This window comes from Carcharodon carcharias, chromosome X (genome assembly GCF_017639515.1).
Source record: "Carcharodon carcharias isolate sCarCar2 chromosome X, sCarCar2.pri, whole genome shotgun sequence".
In the NCBI taxonomy this organism is placed as follows: domain Eukaryota; kingdom Metazoa; phylum Chordata; class Chondrichthyes; order Lamniformes; family Lamnidae; genus Carcharodon; species Carcharodon carcharias.
The window spans coordinates 6,958,462-6,974,206 of NC_054507.1; the positions used below are offsets into that span (position 1 = coordinate 6,958,462).

Sequence of the window (15,745 nt, forward strand, 5' to 3'; positions counted from 1 at the left end):
GGTTGGAGTCCAGACAGCTGGTGCCAGGGTTCAGGTCTTCTGCTCTGTGCTGGAGAGGGGCTTGCAGTGGGAGCGGGAGGATCCAGTAGTCGTGGTCCAGGTAGGTACCAATGACATCGATGGAAGTTCTGCTCAGGGATGACGAGCAGCTCAGGGATAAATTAAAAAGCAAAACCTCAAAGATAATAATCTCTGGATTATTAATTGAGCCACAAGCAAATTGACATAGGGTAAATCAGATGAGAGTGTTAAATGTGTGGCTCAAAGAGTGATGTGGGAGCTATGGATTTTGATTCATGGGGCACTGCCACCAGTACTGGGCAAAGTGGGAGCTGTACTGTTGGGACATTCTTCACCTGAACCATGCTGGGACAAGTGTTCTAGTGAGTCATATAACTAGGGCGGTAGAGAGGGCTTTTAACAAAATACTGGGGCGAGGGATCAAGTTTGAGAAGATGTGAAAAATTAAGAAGACAGCAAGGTAGGAATAAGGGAAACGATGATCTGAGTGTGGCAGGAAGGGACAGAGTGTACAAACTGAAGAGTGCACCAGCTTATAAGACTAGAGGTTACAAAAGTAGTAAAAAAAGACAGAACCAAAAAGCTCTGTGTCTGAATGCACATAGCATTCGTAACAAAGCAGATGAATTGGCAGCACAAATAGAAATAAATATGTATGATCTAATAGTCATTACAGAGACATAGCTGCAGGATGACGAAGACTGGGACCTGAATCTTCAAGGGTATAAGACATTTAGGAAGGACAGGAAGCTAAGAAAAGGTGGAGGGGTAGCTTGGTTAACTAAGGGTGGCATTGGTATAATAGAGAGAGATGAGCTTAGTTTTGGAGATCAAGATGTAGAATCAGTTTGAACAGAAATGAGAAATAGCAAGAGTAAGAGGGCACTTGTGGGAGTGATTTATAGGCCCCCTAACAGTAACCACACTGTAAGACAGGGTACACAAGAAGAAATATTGGCAGCTTGTGAGAAAGTTACAGCAATAATCATGGGTGATATTAATCTACATAGAGATTGGACGAATCAGACTGGCAAAGGTAGCCTGGATGACAAGTTGAGAGAGTGTTTATGAGACAGTTTCTTACAACAGCACATTCTAACACCAACCAGAGAGCAGGCTATACTAGATCTGGTATTGTGCAAAGAGATAGGTTTGCTTAATGACATCATAGAGAAGGATCCCCTAGGTAGCAGTGATCACATGACTGAATTTCACATTCAGTTTGAGGAAGAGGGAAGTGGATCTAAGACTAGTGTTTTCAACTTATATCAGGGCAATTATGAGGGCATGAAGACAGTTGGCTAAGCGAACTGGGAAATTAGGTTAAGGGATAGGTCAGTAGAGATGCAGTGGCAAACGTTTAAGTGGATATTTCAGAATACCTAGAAAAGATACATGCCAGTGAGAAAGAAAGACTAAGGGAAGGACACACCATCTGTGGCTAAGGAAGTTAAAGATTGTATCAAATTGAAAGAAAAAGCATATAATTCCGCAAAGAAGGGTAGCAGGTCAGAAGATTGGACAGAATATAAAGAATGACTAAAAGTTTAATAACGGGGGAGAACTTAGAGTATGAGAGAAAGCTACTAGAAATATAAAAACAGATAGTAAGAGTTTCTATAAGTATTTAAAAAGAAAAAAAGTGAAGTGAGCTTTGGTCCTCAAGAGTGAGAATGAGGAATTAATAAGTGAAAATAAAGAAACGATGGATAACTTGAACAGAGATTTTGCGCCTGTCTTCACTTAGGGATACAAATAACATCTCAGAAATAATTGTGAATCAGGAGGTGAAAGGGAGGGAGGAATTAAAACACATACAATCACCAGGGAAAGGGTAGTAAGAAAATTATTAGAACTAAAAGCTGACAAGTCCCCAGGTCCTGATGGGCTTCATCCTAGAGGCTTAAACTAAGTGGCTGCTGAGATAGTAGATGCATTGGTTTTAATTTTCCAAAATTCCCTAGATTCTGGAAAGGTCCCATCAGATTGGAAAATTGCAATGTGACTCCTCTATCAAAGAAAGGAGGAAGACAAAGTTGGAAACTACAGGCCAGTTAGTTTAACATCTATCATAGGAAAAATGCTGGAATCTATTATTAAGGAGGTTATAGTGGGATGCTTAGAAAATCTCAATGCAATCAGGCAGAGTCAACATAGTTTTGTGAAAGGGAATTCATGTTTGGCTAATTTATTTATTTATTCTTTGAGGAAGTAACAAGCAATGTGGATAAAGGGGAACCCGTGGATCTGCTATACATAGGTTTCCAGAAGGCATTTGACAAGGTGCCACATCAAAGGTTACCATGCAAAAAAGAGCTCATGGTGCAGGGAGTAACATATTAGCACAGACAGAGGATTGATTAGCTAACAGGAAGCAGAGAGTAGGCATAAATGGTCATTTCCAGGTTGGCAGGATGTGAACGTGTAGAGTACCACAGGGATCAGTGCTGGGGCCTCAACTATTTACAATTTATATCAATGACTTGGATGAAGGGAGCAAATGTATGGTTGCTAAATTTGCTGATGACATTAAGATAGTATGAAAGTAAGGTGTGAAGTGGATATAAGGAATCTGCAGAGACATTGGTAGGTTAAGTGAGTGGGAAAAAATTTGGCGGGTGGAGTATAATGCAGGAAAAAATGAACTTGTCCACTTTGGCAGGGAGAACAGAAAAGCAGCATATTATTCAAATGAGGAGAGAATGCAGAACTCTGAGGTACAGAGGGATCTGGGTGTTCTGGTACATGAATCACAAAAAGTTAGTATGCAGGTACAGCAAGTGATTAGAATCACAGAATCACAGTGCAGAAGAGGCCCATCGAGTCTGCACCGACATGTGAGAAACACCTGACTTACGTACCTAATCCCATTTACCAGCACTTGGCCCATAGCCTTGAATGTTATGATGTGCCAAGTGCTCATCCAGGTACTTTTTAAAGGATGTGAGGCAACCCGTCTCCACCACCCTCCCAGGCAGCGCATTCCAGACCGTCACCACCCTCTGGGTAAAAAAGTTTTTCCTCACATCCCCCCTAAATCTCCTGCCCCTCATCTTGAACTTATGTCCCCTCGTGACTGAACCTTCAACTAAGGGGAACGGGATGTTGGTGTTTATTGCAAATGGAATGGAATATAAAAGTAGGGATGTTTTAGTACAGTTGTACAGGGTGTTGGTGAGGCCACATATGAAGTACTGTGTACAGTTTTGGTCTCCCTACTTAAAGGATATAAATACATTAGCAGTTCAGAGAAGGGTCACTCGACTGATTCCTGGGATGGTGGTGGGGGGTGGTAGTGGTTAGTTTATGATGAAAGGTTGAACAGGCTGGGCTTGTATCCAGTGGAGTTTAGAAAATTGAAAGTTGATCTTATTGAACCATACAAGATCCTGAAGGGACTTGACAGGATGGATGCTGAAGGGACATTTCAGGAAGAGACTAGAACTAGGAGACGCAGTTTAAAAAGTAAGGGGTCTCCCATTTAAGATGGAGATGAAGAGAAATGTTTTTCTCTGAGGATCGTGAATTTTTGGAACTGTCTTCCCTGGCGAATGGTAGAGACGGGGTCATTGAATATTTTTAAGGCAAAGGTAAATAGATTCTTAGCTAACAAGGGAGTCAGAAGTAAAGGCAAAATACTGCAGATGTTGGAAATCTGAAACAAAAACAAAAAATGCTGGAGGTTATTGGGGGTAGGCAGAATGTGGATCTGGGGCCACAATCAGATCAGCCATGACCTTACTGAATGGTGGAGCAGGCTCGAGGGGCAGAATGGCCTACTCCTGCTCCTGATTCGCATGTTCATACGAGACTGTTCTACATGATCCAGCATGTGTTTCAAGGTGCTCAGGGTTTTAATGAGATATATGACACAATCCTGTACGTGTGCTCAGATACATCAGGCTTCATATTTCCAGTATGAGTACAGCATACAGTAGTTAACTCAACTTTTTTCTACCTTTAATCTGAACATTCCATGCATACTACGTGTAAGTCATAGTACAAAGATACAAAAGTGACATCAAAATAATTTAACTCGATTCAATCTCTTCGAATAACTCAGTTCCAATGCCTATCTTGCCCTCACGAACACTTGCTGATGTTTTATTACCATAAATACAAGTTGTCAAATTAACATCTTCCAGACCATGAGAGACATGGATAAGTGACGGTTGCAAATTCCAATTTCCCCCTCATCTGACAAGGCATTACCGCCTCAGGATGCATTGTGTTCATGGGCCTAAGTTCAGCAGAAAGTAGTTTTAACACAGCTTTTGCTGATCCCACAGACAACTCAGACAGAGGTACCTGGGTAGTGTGAACTTGTGAACTTATGTTCTCACACACACTATCATTTTGAGAAGACTTTCAGGGCTTTACAGCAGGATTTACTCAGACCCATACAGGTAGCAGAATCTTTATCATCAGCCATATTTATGCTTGATTTGTACCCTTGTAGAAACACACTTGACTAATCTGCTGGAGCTCTTAGATTTCTACACTGGTGTCATCAGCCACAGCATGAGGGAGTATTCCTTTGATCCATTAAGATAAAAGCAAAATACTGCAGATGCTGGAAATCTAGAACAAAAACAAAAATACCTGGAAAAACTCAGCAGGTCTGACAGCATCGGCGGAGAGAAACACAGTTAATGTTTCGAGTCCGTATGACCCTTTATCAGAACTAAGACATATAGAAATGAGATGAAATATAAACTGGTAGAGGAGGGTGGGACAGGTAGATCTCGATAGGGGGCCAGTGATAGGTGGAGGCAAAGAAGAGACTGCCAAAGATATCACAGACAAAAAGACAAAGGGGTGTTGACAGTGGTGATATTATCTAAAGGATGTGCTAATGGGGACATTAAGGGTAGCAAGCAGGACAAGCTAGTGGCAGATGGCCCTAGTGGGGGTGGGGTGGGGGGAAGGGATCGAAATGGGCTAAAAGGTGGAGGTGAAACAATAGAACAAAATAAATTTAAAAATAGGAGGGAAAAGAAAAATATTTGTAGAAAAATTATAAATTATTGGAAAAAGGGTGCTCAGAAAGGGGGTGGGGATGGAGGAGAGAGTTCATGATCTGAAATTGTTGAACTCAATATTAAGTCCAGAAGACTGTAAAGTGCCTAGTCAGAAAGTGTTCCGCAAAGCGGTCACCCAGTCTGCATTTGGTCTCTCCAATGTAGAGGAGACCGCATTGGGAGCATGACCCAGACCTCCCTGTCGCTTGCCATTTCAACACACCACCCTGCTCTCATGCCCACATGTCTGTCCTTGGCCTGCTACAATGTTCCAGCGAAGCTCAACGCAAACTGGAGGAACAACACTTCATCTTCATCTTCCAACTAAGTACTTTACAGCCTTCCGGGCTGAATATTGAGTTCAACAACTTTAGATCATGAACTCTCTCCTCCATCTCCACCCCCTTTCCGATCCCCCTTTTTCCAAAAATTTATAATTTTTTTTTACAAGTATGTTTTTCTTTTCCCTCCTATTTTTAAATTTATTTCGATCTATTGTCTCATCTCGACCTTTTAGCCCATTTCGATCCCTTCCCCCTCCACCCCACCCCCACTAGGGCCATCTGCCACTAGCTTGTTTCCCTTAATGTCCCCATTAGCACATCCTTTAGATAATATCACCACCGTCAACACCCCTTTGTCCTTTTGTCTATGACATCTTTGGCAGTCTCTTCCTGGCCTCCACCTATCACTGGCCCCCTATCGAGCTCTACCTGTCCCACCCTCCTCTACCAGCTTATATTTTATTTCATTTCTATATGTCTTAGCTCTGACAAAGGGTCATACGGACTCGAAACGTCAACTGTATCCCTCCCTGCAGATGCCATCAGACCTGCTGAGTTTTTCCAGGTGTTTTTGTTCCTTTGATCCATGGACTGGAAGTAGAACAGACTTGAAATAATGGTGGTACTGATGTAGAATACAGCTATCCAGGGAGTTACCAGGGCACCTTCGGACCTCATTACAACCTTGGTACAAACATGGTTGAACTCCAGAGGTGTCAGTAACTGCCCTTGACATCAAGGCAGCATTTGGCCAAGTGTGGCATCAGGGAGCCCTAGCAATGGGGGATAAATCAGGAGTCATACCAATCACAAGGGAGATGGCTGTGGTTGCTGGAAGTCAATCATCTCAGTCCCAGTGCATCACTGCAGGAGTTCCTTGGGGTAGTGTCCTAGGCCCAACCATCTTCAGCTGCTTCATCAATGACCTTCCCTTCATAAAGGTCAGAAGTGGGGATGTACGCTGATGAAAGCACAGTGTTCAGTTCTATTTACAACTCCTCAGATACTGAAGCAGTCTGTGTCCATATGCAGAAAGACCTGGACAACGTTCAGGCTTAGGCTGCTAAGTAACATTCACACCACACAAGTGCCAGGCAATGACCATCTCCAACAAAAGAGAATCTAACCATCTCTCCTGGACATTCAATGGCATTACCATCACTGAATCCCCCAACTATCAACATCCTGGGGCTTACCACTGACCAGAAACTGGACTGGGCCAGCCATATAAATACTGTGGCTACAAGAGCAGGTCAGAGGCTGGGAATCTTGCGACGAGTAACTCACCTCCTGACTCCCCAAAGCCTGTCCACCATCTACAAGGCACAAGTCAGGAGTGTGATGGAATACTCTCCACTTGCCTGGATGAGTGCAGCTCCAACACTCAAGAAATTCAACAGCATCCAGGACAAAGCAGCCCCACTTGATTGGCACCCCATCCACAAACATCCACTCCCTCCACCACCAACGCACAGTAGCAGCAGATGCACCACAGCAACTCACCAAGGCTCCTTGAACAGCACCATCCAAACCCACGACCTCCACCACCTAGAAGGACAAGGGCAGCAGACACATGGAAACACCACCACCTGGAAGTTCCCCTCCAAGTCACTCACCATCCTGACTTGGAAATATATCGCCGTTCCTTCACTGTCGCTGGGTCAAAATCCTGGAACTCCCTCCCTAACAGCACTGTGGGTGCACCTACACCACATGGACTGCAGCGGCTCAAGAAGGCAGCTCACCCCCACCTTCTCAAGGGCAATTAGGGATGGGCAAGAAAGGCTGCCCTTGCCAATAACACCTATATCCCATGAAGGAATAAAAAACCTGACATTTACCTGCATGTTGCCATTTTTATGCTGACTGGAAACCTGCAAATCGATGGAATGGAAACCCCTTCTACTCATTTTCTCCTTCTCCTCTTCTTAAGCAGTCCCTCGGGATTGAGGATGACTTGCTTCCACTCTGGTTCGATGGGTTCTGAAATAGCTGATAAGTCCGATGCATGGTCTGCAGACTCTGCCACATGCAGGTAGTGCTTGAAGGGCTAGGTAAATGGGTTGTCTGGAGGTTTCTGCTCTCCCTCCGACACCTCGACTTTGTCTCTGCACGGTCCCGACGAAACGGCCACATTGGTCTGATCATTGAGGACCTGCACTCATACAAAGCCAGCCACTCTGATAAGAGTTCCCTCTTCACTTTCCTTTGAAAATCAAATCAAGACCTTTGCCTTTGCAAAGAATCGGTGACTTGCTGTTTACAGTGGTGCAATGCGTACTGGTTCAGCTGAGTGATTCACCCAGGGCAGTTTGAAAGGACCAAGAGACATAGAAGTTCAAGATGGTCTTGGATTCTACCAACATGGCAAACCAATTCCAGTCATGGACAACAATTATCAACAGCAGACAGCAGTTCTGGGATTGCCGCTTACACCTCAGCAGAGAGGCAAAGATCCAACTCCCTCCAACATGTCCAAGTAATAGGCACTGTCTGCACAACTGCCTGCATCATTGGAAGTCAGCTCACTGAGTTCTGTGCCTCAAGCACCATGTGCTGCACATGCAGATTTTCCAAATCAGAGGACAGATTTCTCCAACGCTTTGGCTGCTATTTCACACAATGCTACAGATGTGCTGGGTTTCTATGCCATGTCCAGGTTTTCTCTCCCTTTTCTGCATTTTTACTTTGACAAGACATGACCTCCAAGAAATCTTATTCCATTGTGAGAAGAAAAAACGGAGTTAAGTTCTTGAAACTATCCATCTGTTTTTTTTAAAAAAAAGTTATAGTCAAAGTTGTTTATACATTTCAGGACTGTTTGCAAGACAAAACAGGCATTGCACCAATAATACTGTGTTCCTATGACAACAGCATTTGGAAACAAGAAATAGTTGCATTAACCATGGGTACAAGATGGTACTCGTCATAGATTATTTTTATTTTGCAGGACTTATGTTTGGACAGGGATGGTCAACTGATCAATTAAAAATTGAAGATCTACAGATCTCTACGAGCTTGTTATGGCACAGTCAATGGTAAATGCTGAGTTGTTCAAATCCCAAAGGGAAACTTGAAACAACTGCCACCACTTGTTTTGCAATTTGTATAAATTTCGAGATGCGTGCCTTGAATCCAGTAGTAATAAGACCACTAAGTCTTACAGGTTTTTACAAAACTAGATTAAACATTTATTAATAAGAGAAATGATTTTAAGTGCACACACGTCTACAAAATACAACTATAATAACTTCTAAATCCACGACTTAATCTAACTCCCAGTTACACTTTCGCTATGGCAACAGTAGGACACACAGATTTTAAAATGCCCAGGCAAACAAACGTGATACCCTGACAATCCAATTCAAAGCATGTTTCCTTAACTTCAGTTCGTCGTAGACAGCAGCTTGAGGTGTAGATGCCGAAGGCTCTTCACACTTGTTAGATCTTAAAATGCCTACCCTTACACGCAACTTTCGCTCCTTTATACATATTTTCCCCTTTGAATGCAAATACCCAATGTTTCACTATGTCTTTGAACTTTACCTTTCTCATAATAAAAATCTCTCATTGTACCAAGTTTCACGAGTAATCTTTGGGAAAAATAAACACACAGGTGACACATTTCACTCCTTCTTTCGAAAACAATCTAGTCTGGTTTATTTAAAAATGCAGATGTTCCCTTGACACCTACGTTTACCTACTTAACATTTCAATCCTAGTTCATCTTCCACCACATCAAAGCCTTCAGACCAGATGCCTTTAATCCAATTAAGTCTCACACACACAGAGACACACACACACATACACAGAAACACACACACGCACTCAGACACACACACACAGAGACACACACACACACACAAACACACACTCACATTCACACACACAGAAACACACACACAGACACACACACACAGACAGACACAGATACCACTATTTTACAATAAATTCCAATAGCATTAAAAGAACTATTATATCTTCCTGACACCAATGGTATTAAAGGATATTGGAGCCAAGGAGGGTGGATGGAATTAGGATACATGATCTCAGCGAATGGATATCCAGGCTCAGGGTGTTGATTGGTCTACTCCTGTTCCTATGTTTGTAATCCAAAAAACTGGATTCAAGAACAAATGCCATGGGGCCCCAACCTTACAAACAACATACAGCTGACCACTATGTAATCCTCGCACAAATTACAGAAGGTACAACACAGAAACAGATCGTTCAGCAGTTCCATGCCAGTGTTCATGCTCCATGTCAGCCTCCACCTACCACTCTCCATCCAACTCCATCATATCCTTCTACTTTTTATCTCCCTCAAGTGTGGATCTAGCTTTGCCTGAAATGCATCTACACTATTCAGCTCAACCACTCCCTGTGGCAGCAAGTTCCACATTCTCGCCACACTCTGGGTAAAGTAGTTTTGCCTGAATTCCTTCCTCGATTTGTTGAGTCACAGAGTCATTTCTGGTACAGAAGGAGGCCACTCAGCCAATCGAGTCTATGCCAGCTCTCCATGCAGCGATGCAGTCAGTCCATTCCCTTGCTCTATCTCCGTCACCCTGCAAGTTTATTTCTTTCAAGTGCCCATCCGATTTCCTTTTGAAATCATTGATCATCTCCACTTCCACTACCCTCATGGGGCAGAGAGTTCCAGGTCATTACTGGCTTCGTTAAACAAATTCTGCTGTGTCCCCCTTGTATCTCTTGCCCAAAACCTTAAATCTGTGTCCCCTAAGTCCTTTTACAATCAGTTAATGGGAACTGATTTTCTTTGTCTACATTATCCAAACCTGTCATGATCTTGTACACCTCTATCAAATCCCCCCTCAATCTCCTTTGTTCCAAGGAGAACTCCAGCTTCTCCAGCCTAACCTTGTATCTAAAATCATTCATCCCTGGAACTATTCTGGTAAATCTCCTCTGCACCATCTCAAGGTCCCTCACATCCTTCCTAAAGTGTGGTAACCAGAACTGGATGCAATACTCTAGTCGTGGCCTAATCAGAGCTTTAGAAAGGTTCAGCATAACATCCGTGCTTTTGTACTCAATGCCTCTATTAATGAAGCCCAAGATCCCACTATCTTTAACTCTATGGATTGCAGGACAAAGCTGCTTTGAACAGGCCAAGCACTACCAGCATGACTTCAGATCAGATTATTCTGGATCATGAATTCATCGTCTCAAACTACACAATACAGCCACCATAGCGAATACATCACAAACAGTGATATCCGTAAAACCAAACCTTCCCATCGACACACACCTTCAGTGCAACTCAATAAAGAGACAAAGTTTGGGCTATTGCAGGGTCATTTCATTTGTTCTGCTCAGTGTGCGGAGTAGTGTTCTGAAAAAGGTTGCAATGTTGAAATCATTTCCAACATCAATTTGCAAAGCAACAATATGCATGTTTCTACCTTGTTTGAGAGCCAAATACTGAAAAACACAAGCTCAGTGGTCAATAAATTCTCAGATTCAGATTTCTGAATGGTCATGTTGGACAGTGGAACAATGCCCCGCTAGGCCTGGGTTGAGTATGTTTAACTTCATTCTCAAATATATGAAGTATACTTTTCCCCACCTCTTTTCCATTTCTTGTGAAAAATACAGTTGCCATTCCTCTGTCGAAGGATTCTGGGTGGACGCCACAGCCAATTCGATCACCTGTAAAACACTTCGGCCCAAATTGCTGGCCCACTCCATTTCCATTAAACAACCTACAGAATGAAAAATAATCAACTGGTTAACAAGCAGCTCTGGAGTATATCTCATCAGAAGCCGTAAGCCCATGTCTTCTACATAGTAATTCAAATTGCTGTATATTAACAAGGCTCATTACAGGTCAAGCTTCAAATGACATTAGTCAGTTGGCTCTTTAAAAAAAAGCAGAATTTAAGAACGAACTCAAGATCAGTTTTTTTAAAAATGAAGGAAAGAAATATGATTCATACAAGTGCAGCAATACTGTCTGAGAAAGGTACAGGGTGGAGAGGAAAGCTAATCTTCCACCTTTCTCATAGATTGTTTCCACCTGCTTTTCGACCCATCTGCACGATACAATTTGGCAAATGGCAGGGACATCAGCCACTCTACTCATGGGTCTCAAAGTCACAGTGAGCAGCTGTACAAGCCACAGAGAGCCCACAACTTCCATCCTATACCGTAAGGAGGCAGGTCCCACAGTGGCCTATCCAGGACTCCAAAACCAGACAAGGACGGGTCTTGAGCAAATCCACTAAAGTGTGACAGGAACAAGAATCTTGCAAAATGATTTCTGACCACGAGATTATAGCCGTTTTCCAGACAAATAATAAGTGTCACACCTAAAACTGAATAGATTCAGACTATTTCAGGACAGAGCATGTCCGTGCATCATTAAATACCAGCACTCCTCACAGGTTATGGGCTGATACAGAGTAAAGCTCCCTCTACAATGTCCCCATCAAACACTCCCAGGACAGGTACAGCACGGGGTTAGTTACAGAGTAAATCTCCCTCTACACTGTCCCCATCAAACACTCCCAAAACAGGTACAGCATGGGGTTAGATACAGAGTAAAGCTCCCTCTACACCGTCCCCATCAAACACTCCCAGGACAGGTACAGCATGGGGTTAGATGCAGAATAAAGCTCCCTCTACACTGTCCCCATCAAACACTCCCAGGACAGGTACAGCACGGGGTTAGATACAGAGTAAAGCTCTCTCTACACTGTCCCCATCAAACACTCCCAGAACTGGTACAGCACGGGTTAGATACAGAGTAAAGATCCCTCTACACTGTCCCCATCAAACACTCCCAGGGCAGGTACAGCACAGGGTTAGATATAGAGTAAAGCTCCCTCTACACTGTCCCTGTCAAACACTCCCAGGACATGTACAGCACGGGGTTAGATACAGAGTAAAGCTCCCCTTACACTGTCCCTATCTACCATTCCCATGACAGGTACAGCACGGGGTTAGATACAGAGTAAAGCTCTCTCTACACGGTCCCCATCAAACACTCCCATGACAGGTACAGCACGGGGTTAGATACAGAGTAAAGCTCTCTCCACACTGTCCCCATCAGACACTCCCAGCACAGCTACGGCATGGAGTTAGATACAGAGTAAAGCTCCCACCATACTGTCCCCATCAAACACTCCCAGGGTAGGTACAGCATGGGGCTAGATACACAATAAAGCTCCCTCTACACTGTCCCATCAAACAGTCCCAGGACAGGTACAGCACGGGGTTAGGTACAGAGTAAAGCTCCATCTACACTGTCCCCATCAAATATTCACAGGGCAGTTACAGCACAGGGTTAGATACAGAGTAAAGCACCATCCACACTGTCCCTATCAAACACTCCTAGGACAGGTACAGCACGGGGTTAGATACAGAATAAAGCTCCCTCAACACAGTCCTATCAAAGGCTCCAAGGCAAGTCACAGCACGGCATTAGTTACCGAGTAACGCTCCCCTTACAGTGTCTATATCTACCATTCCCAGGACAGGTACAGCACGGGGTTAGATACAGAGTAAAGCTCCCTCTACACTGTCCCCATCAAACACTCACAGGACAGGTACAGCACGGGGTTAGATACAGAGTGAAGCTCCCTCTACACTGTCCCCATCAAACACTCCCAGGACAGGTACAACACGGGGTTAGATACAGAGTAAAGCTCCATCTACACTGTCCCCATCAAACACTCCCAGGACAGATACAGCACGGGGTTAAGAGACTACAAAGTCCCACAAAAAACTTCTGCACTGTTCTTGATTTGATCTTTGCATCTTTATCATACACTAAATTGTTCTCAGATGCTCAGTTTAATCACATTCAGTATCGAACAAAGATGTTTTACACTGAGGAACAGACAGTATCCTATTTTGTAATGAAATGCAGGCGGTTTTCAAAAGCTGCATTTTTAAGAAGAGCTTTACGTTGTTGTTAAGAGACAATCCTGATCAATTATAGGGAAATGTTTGTTTTTCTCTTTTGTGACTTGTTTCTGCTCACAGAGGGATCAATGCAAACAAACAGCAATCTTCCTAGCTCTGTAGTAATATGGGATATGGTAACAGCTTGGAAAAAAATAACATTGCAGGCTCAAATTTGCTCTAAGAAATTGGCAGGGATACATAAACAGGACTTCCCTGCAGTGTGGACAAAGGAAAAGGATATTCGGGTGGAGGGAATCCTGGATTGATTTAAAAGCAAGATAAAAATATTCCATATAAAAGAAAGTATTCAAGAGTTCCGTTAAGCTAAAGAAGCACAAAGTGCTGGGACCTGACGGGATACATCCACGAATTCCAAGGCAAATGGGGGAAGAAATAGCACAAGCCCTCGAAATTATATGAGGCTTTTTTTATTCGTTCATAGGACAGTGGTGGTGAACCACCTTCTTGAACTAGTGCAGTCATGTGGTGCAGGCACACCCTAGTGTAGGGGAGTTACTTGCCAGAAAATACCCAGCCTCTGACCTGCTGTTGTAGCCACAGTATTTACATGGCTGGTCCAGTTCAGTTTCTGGTCATTGGTAACCCCCAGGATGTTGATAGTGGGGGATTCAGTGATGGTAATGCCATTGAATGTCAAAGGGCGATGGTTAGATTCTCTCTTGTTGGAGGTGGTCATTGCCTGGCACTTGTGTGGTGTGAATGTTACTTGGATATTGTCCAGATCTTGCTGCATTTGGACATGGACTACTTCAGTATCTGAGGGGTCGTGAATGGTGCTGAAAATTGTGCAATCATCAGCGAACATCCCCACTTCTGACCTTGTGATGGAAGGAAGGTCATTGATGAAGCAGCTGAAGATGGTTGGGTCTAGGACACTACCCTGAGGAACTCCTGCAGTGATGTCCTGGGACTGAGATGACTGACCTCCAACAACCAGAACCATCTTCCTTTGTGCTAGGTACGACTCCAACCAGCGGAGAGATTTCCCCCTGATTCTCATTGACTCCAGTTTTGCTAGGGCTCCTTGATGCCACACTTGGTCAAATGCTGCCTTGATGTCAAGGGCAGTCACTCTCACCTCACCTCAGGAGTTCAGCTCTTTTGTCCATGTTTGAACCAAGGCTGTAATTAGGTCAGGAGCTGAGTGACCCTGGCAGAGCCCAAACTGGGCATCAGTGAGCAAGTTATTGCTAAGCAAGTGCCGCTTGATAGCACTGTTGATGACCCCTTCCATCACTTTACTGATGATGGAGAGTAGACTGATGGGGTAGTAATTGGCCGGGTTGGATTTGTCCTGCCTTTTGTGTATAGGACATACCTGGGCAATTTTCCACATTGCCGGATAGATGTCAGTGTTGCAGCTGTACTGGAACAGCTTGGCTAGGGGAGCGGCAAGTTCTAGAGCACAAGTCTTCTGTATTATTGCCGAAATTTTGTCAGAGCCTATAGCCTTTGCAGTATCCAGTGCCTTCAGCTGTTTCTTGACATCACGTGGAGTGAATCGAATTGGCTGAAGACTGGCATCTGTGATGCTGGGGACCTCCAGAGGAGTTCGAGATGGTCGACACTTCTGGCTGAAGATTGTTGCCAATGCTTCAGCCTTATCTTTTGCACTGCCGTCCTGAGCTCCTCCATCACTGAGGATGGGGATATTTGTGGAGCCTCCTCCTCCAGTGAGTTGTTTAATTGTCCACCACCATTCACGACTGGATGTGGCAGGACTGCAGAGCTTAGATCTGATCTGTTGGTCGTGGGATTGCTTAGCTCTGTCTATTACTTGCTGCTTATGCTGTTCGGCATGCAAGTAGTCCTGTCTTATAGCTTCACCAGGTTGATATCTCATTTTTAGGTATGCCTGGTGCTACTCCTGGCATGCCCTCCTGCACTCTTCATTGAACCAGTGTTGATCCCCTGGCTTGATGGTAATGGTAGAGTGGGGTATATGCCGGGCCATGAGGTTACAGATTGTGTTCGAGTACAATTCTGCTGCTGATGATGGCCCACAGCACCTCATGGATGCCCAGTCTTGAGTTACTAGATCTGTTCGAAATCTATCCCATTTAGCATGATGATAGTGCCACACAACACGATGGAGGGTATCCTCAATGTGAAGGCAGGACTTAATCTCCATAACGACTGTGTGGTGGTCACTCCTACCGATACTGTCATGAACAGATGCATCTGCAGCAGGCAGGCTGGTGAGGATCAGGTCAAGTATGTTTTTCCCTCTTGTTGGTTCCCTCACCACCTGCTGCAGACCCAGTGTAGCAGCTATGTCCTTTAGGACTTGGCCAGCTCAGTCAGTAGTGGTGCTACCGAGCCACTCTTGGTGATGGACATTGAAGTCCCCCACCCAGAGCACATTCTGTGCCCTTGCACCCTCAACGCTTCCTCCAAGTGATGTTCAACATGGACGAGTACCGATTCATCAGCTGAGGGAGGGCGAAGTAGGTGGTACTCAGCAGG

At 44.1% G+C, this 15,745-nt stretch overlaps 1 protein-coding gene across 3 annotated transcripts in view; it reads right to left on the reverse strand.

The window, feature by feature from the left end:
- spryd3 (SPRY domain containing 3) overlaps nucleotides 1–15,745 on the reverse strand; it is a 301,493-nt gene that overhangs the window by 247,688 nt on the left and 38,060 nt on the right. For all 3 annotated transcript variants that reach the window (XM_041180447.1, XM_041180448.1, XM_041180446.1), the window contains exon 5: nucleotides 10,917–11,052. In XM_041180447.1, coding sequence (XP_041036381.1) covers nucleotides 10,917–11,052 — 136 coding nt within the window. The remainder of the gene's footprint in view (nucleotides 1–10,916; nucleotides 11,053–15,745) is intronic.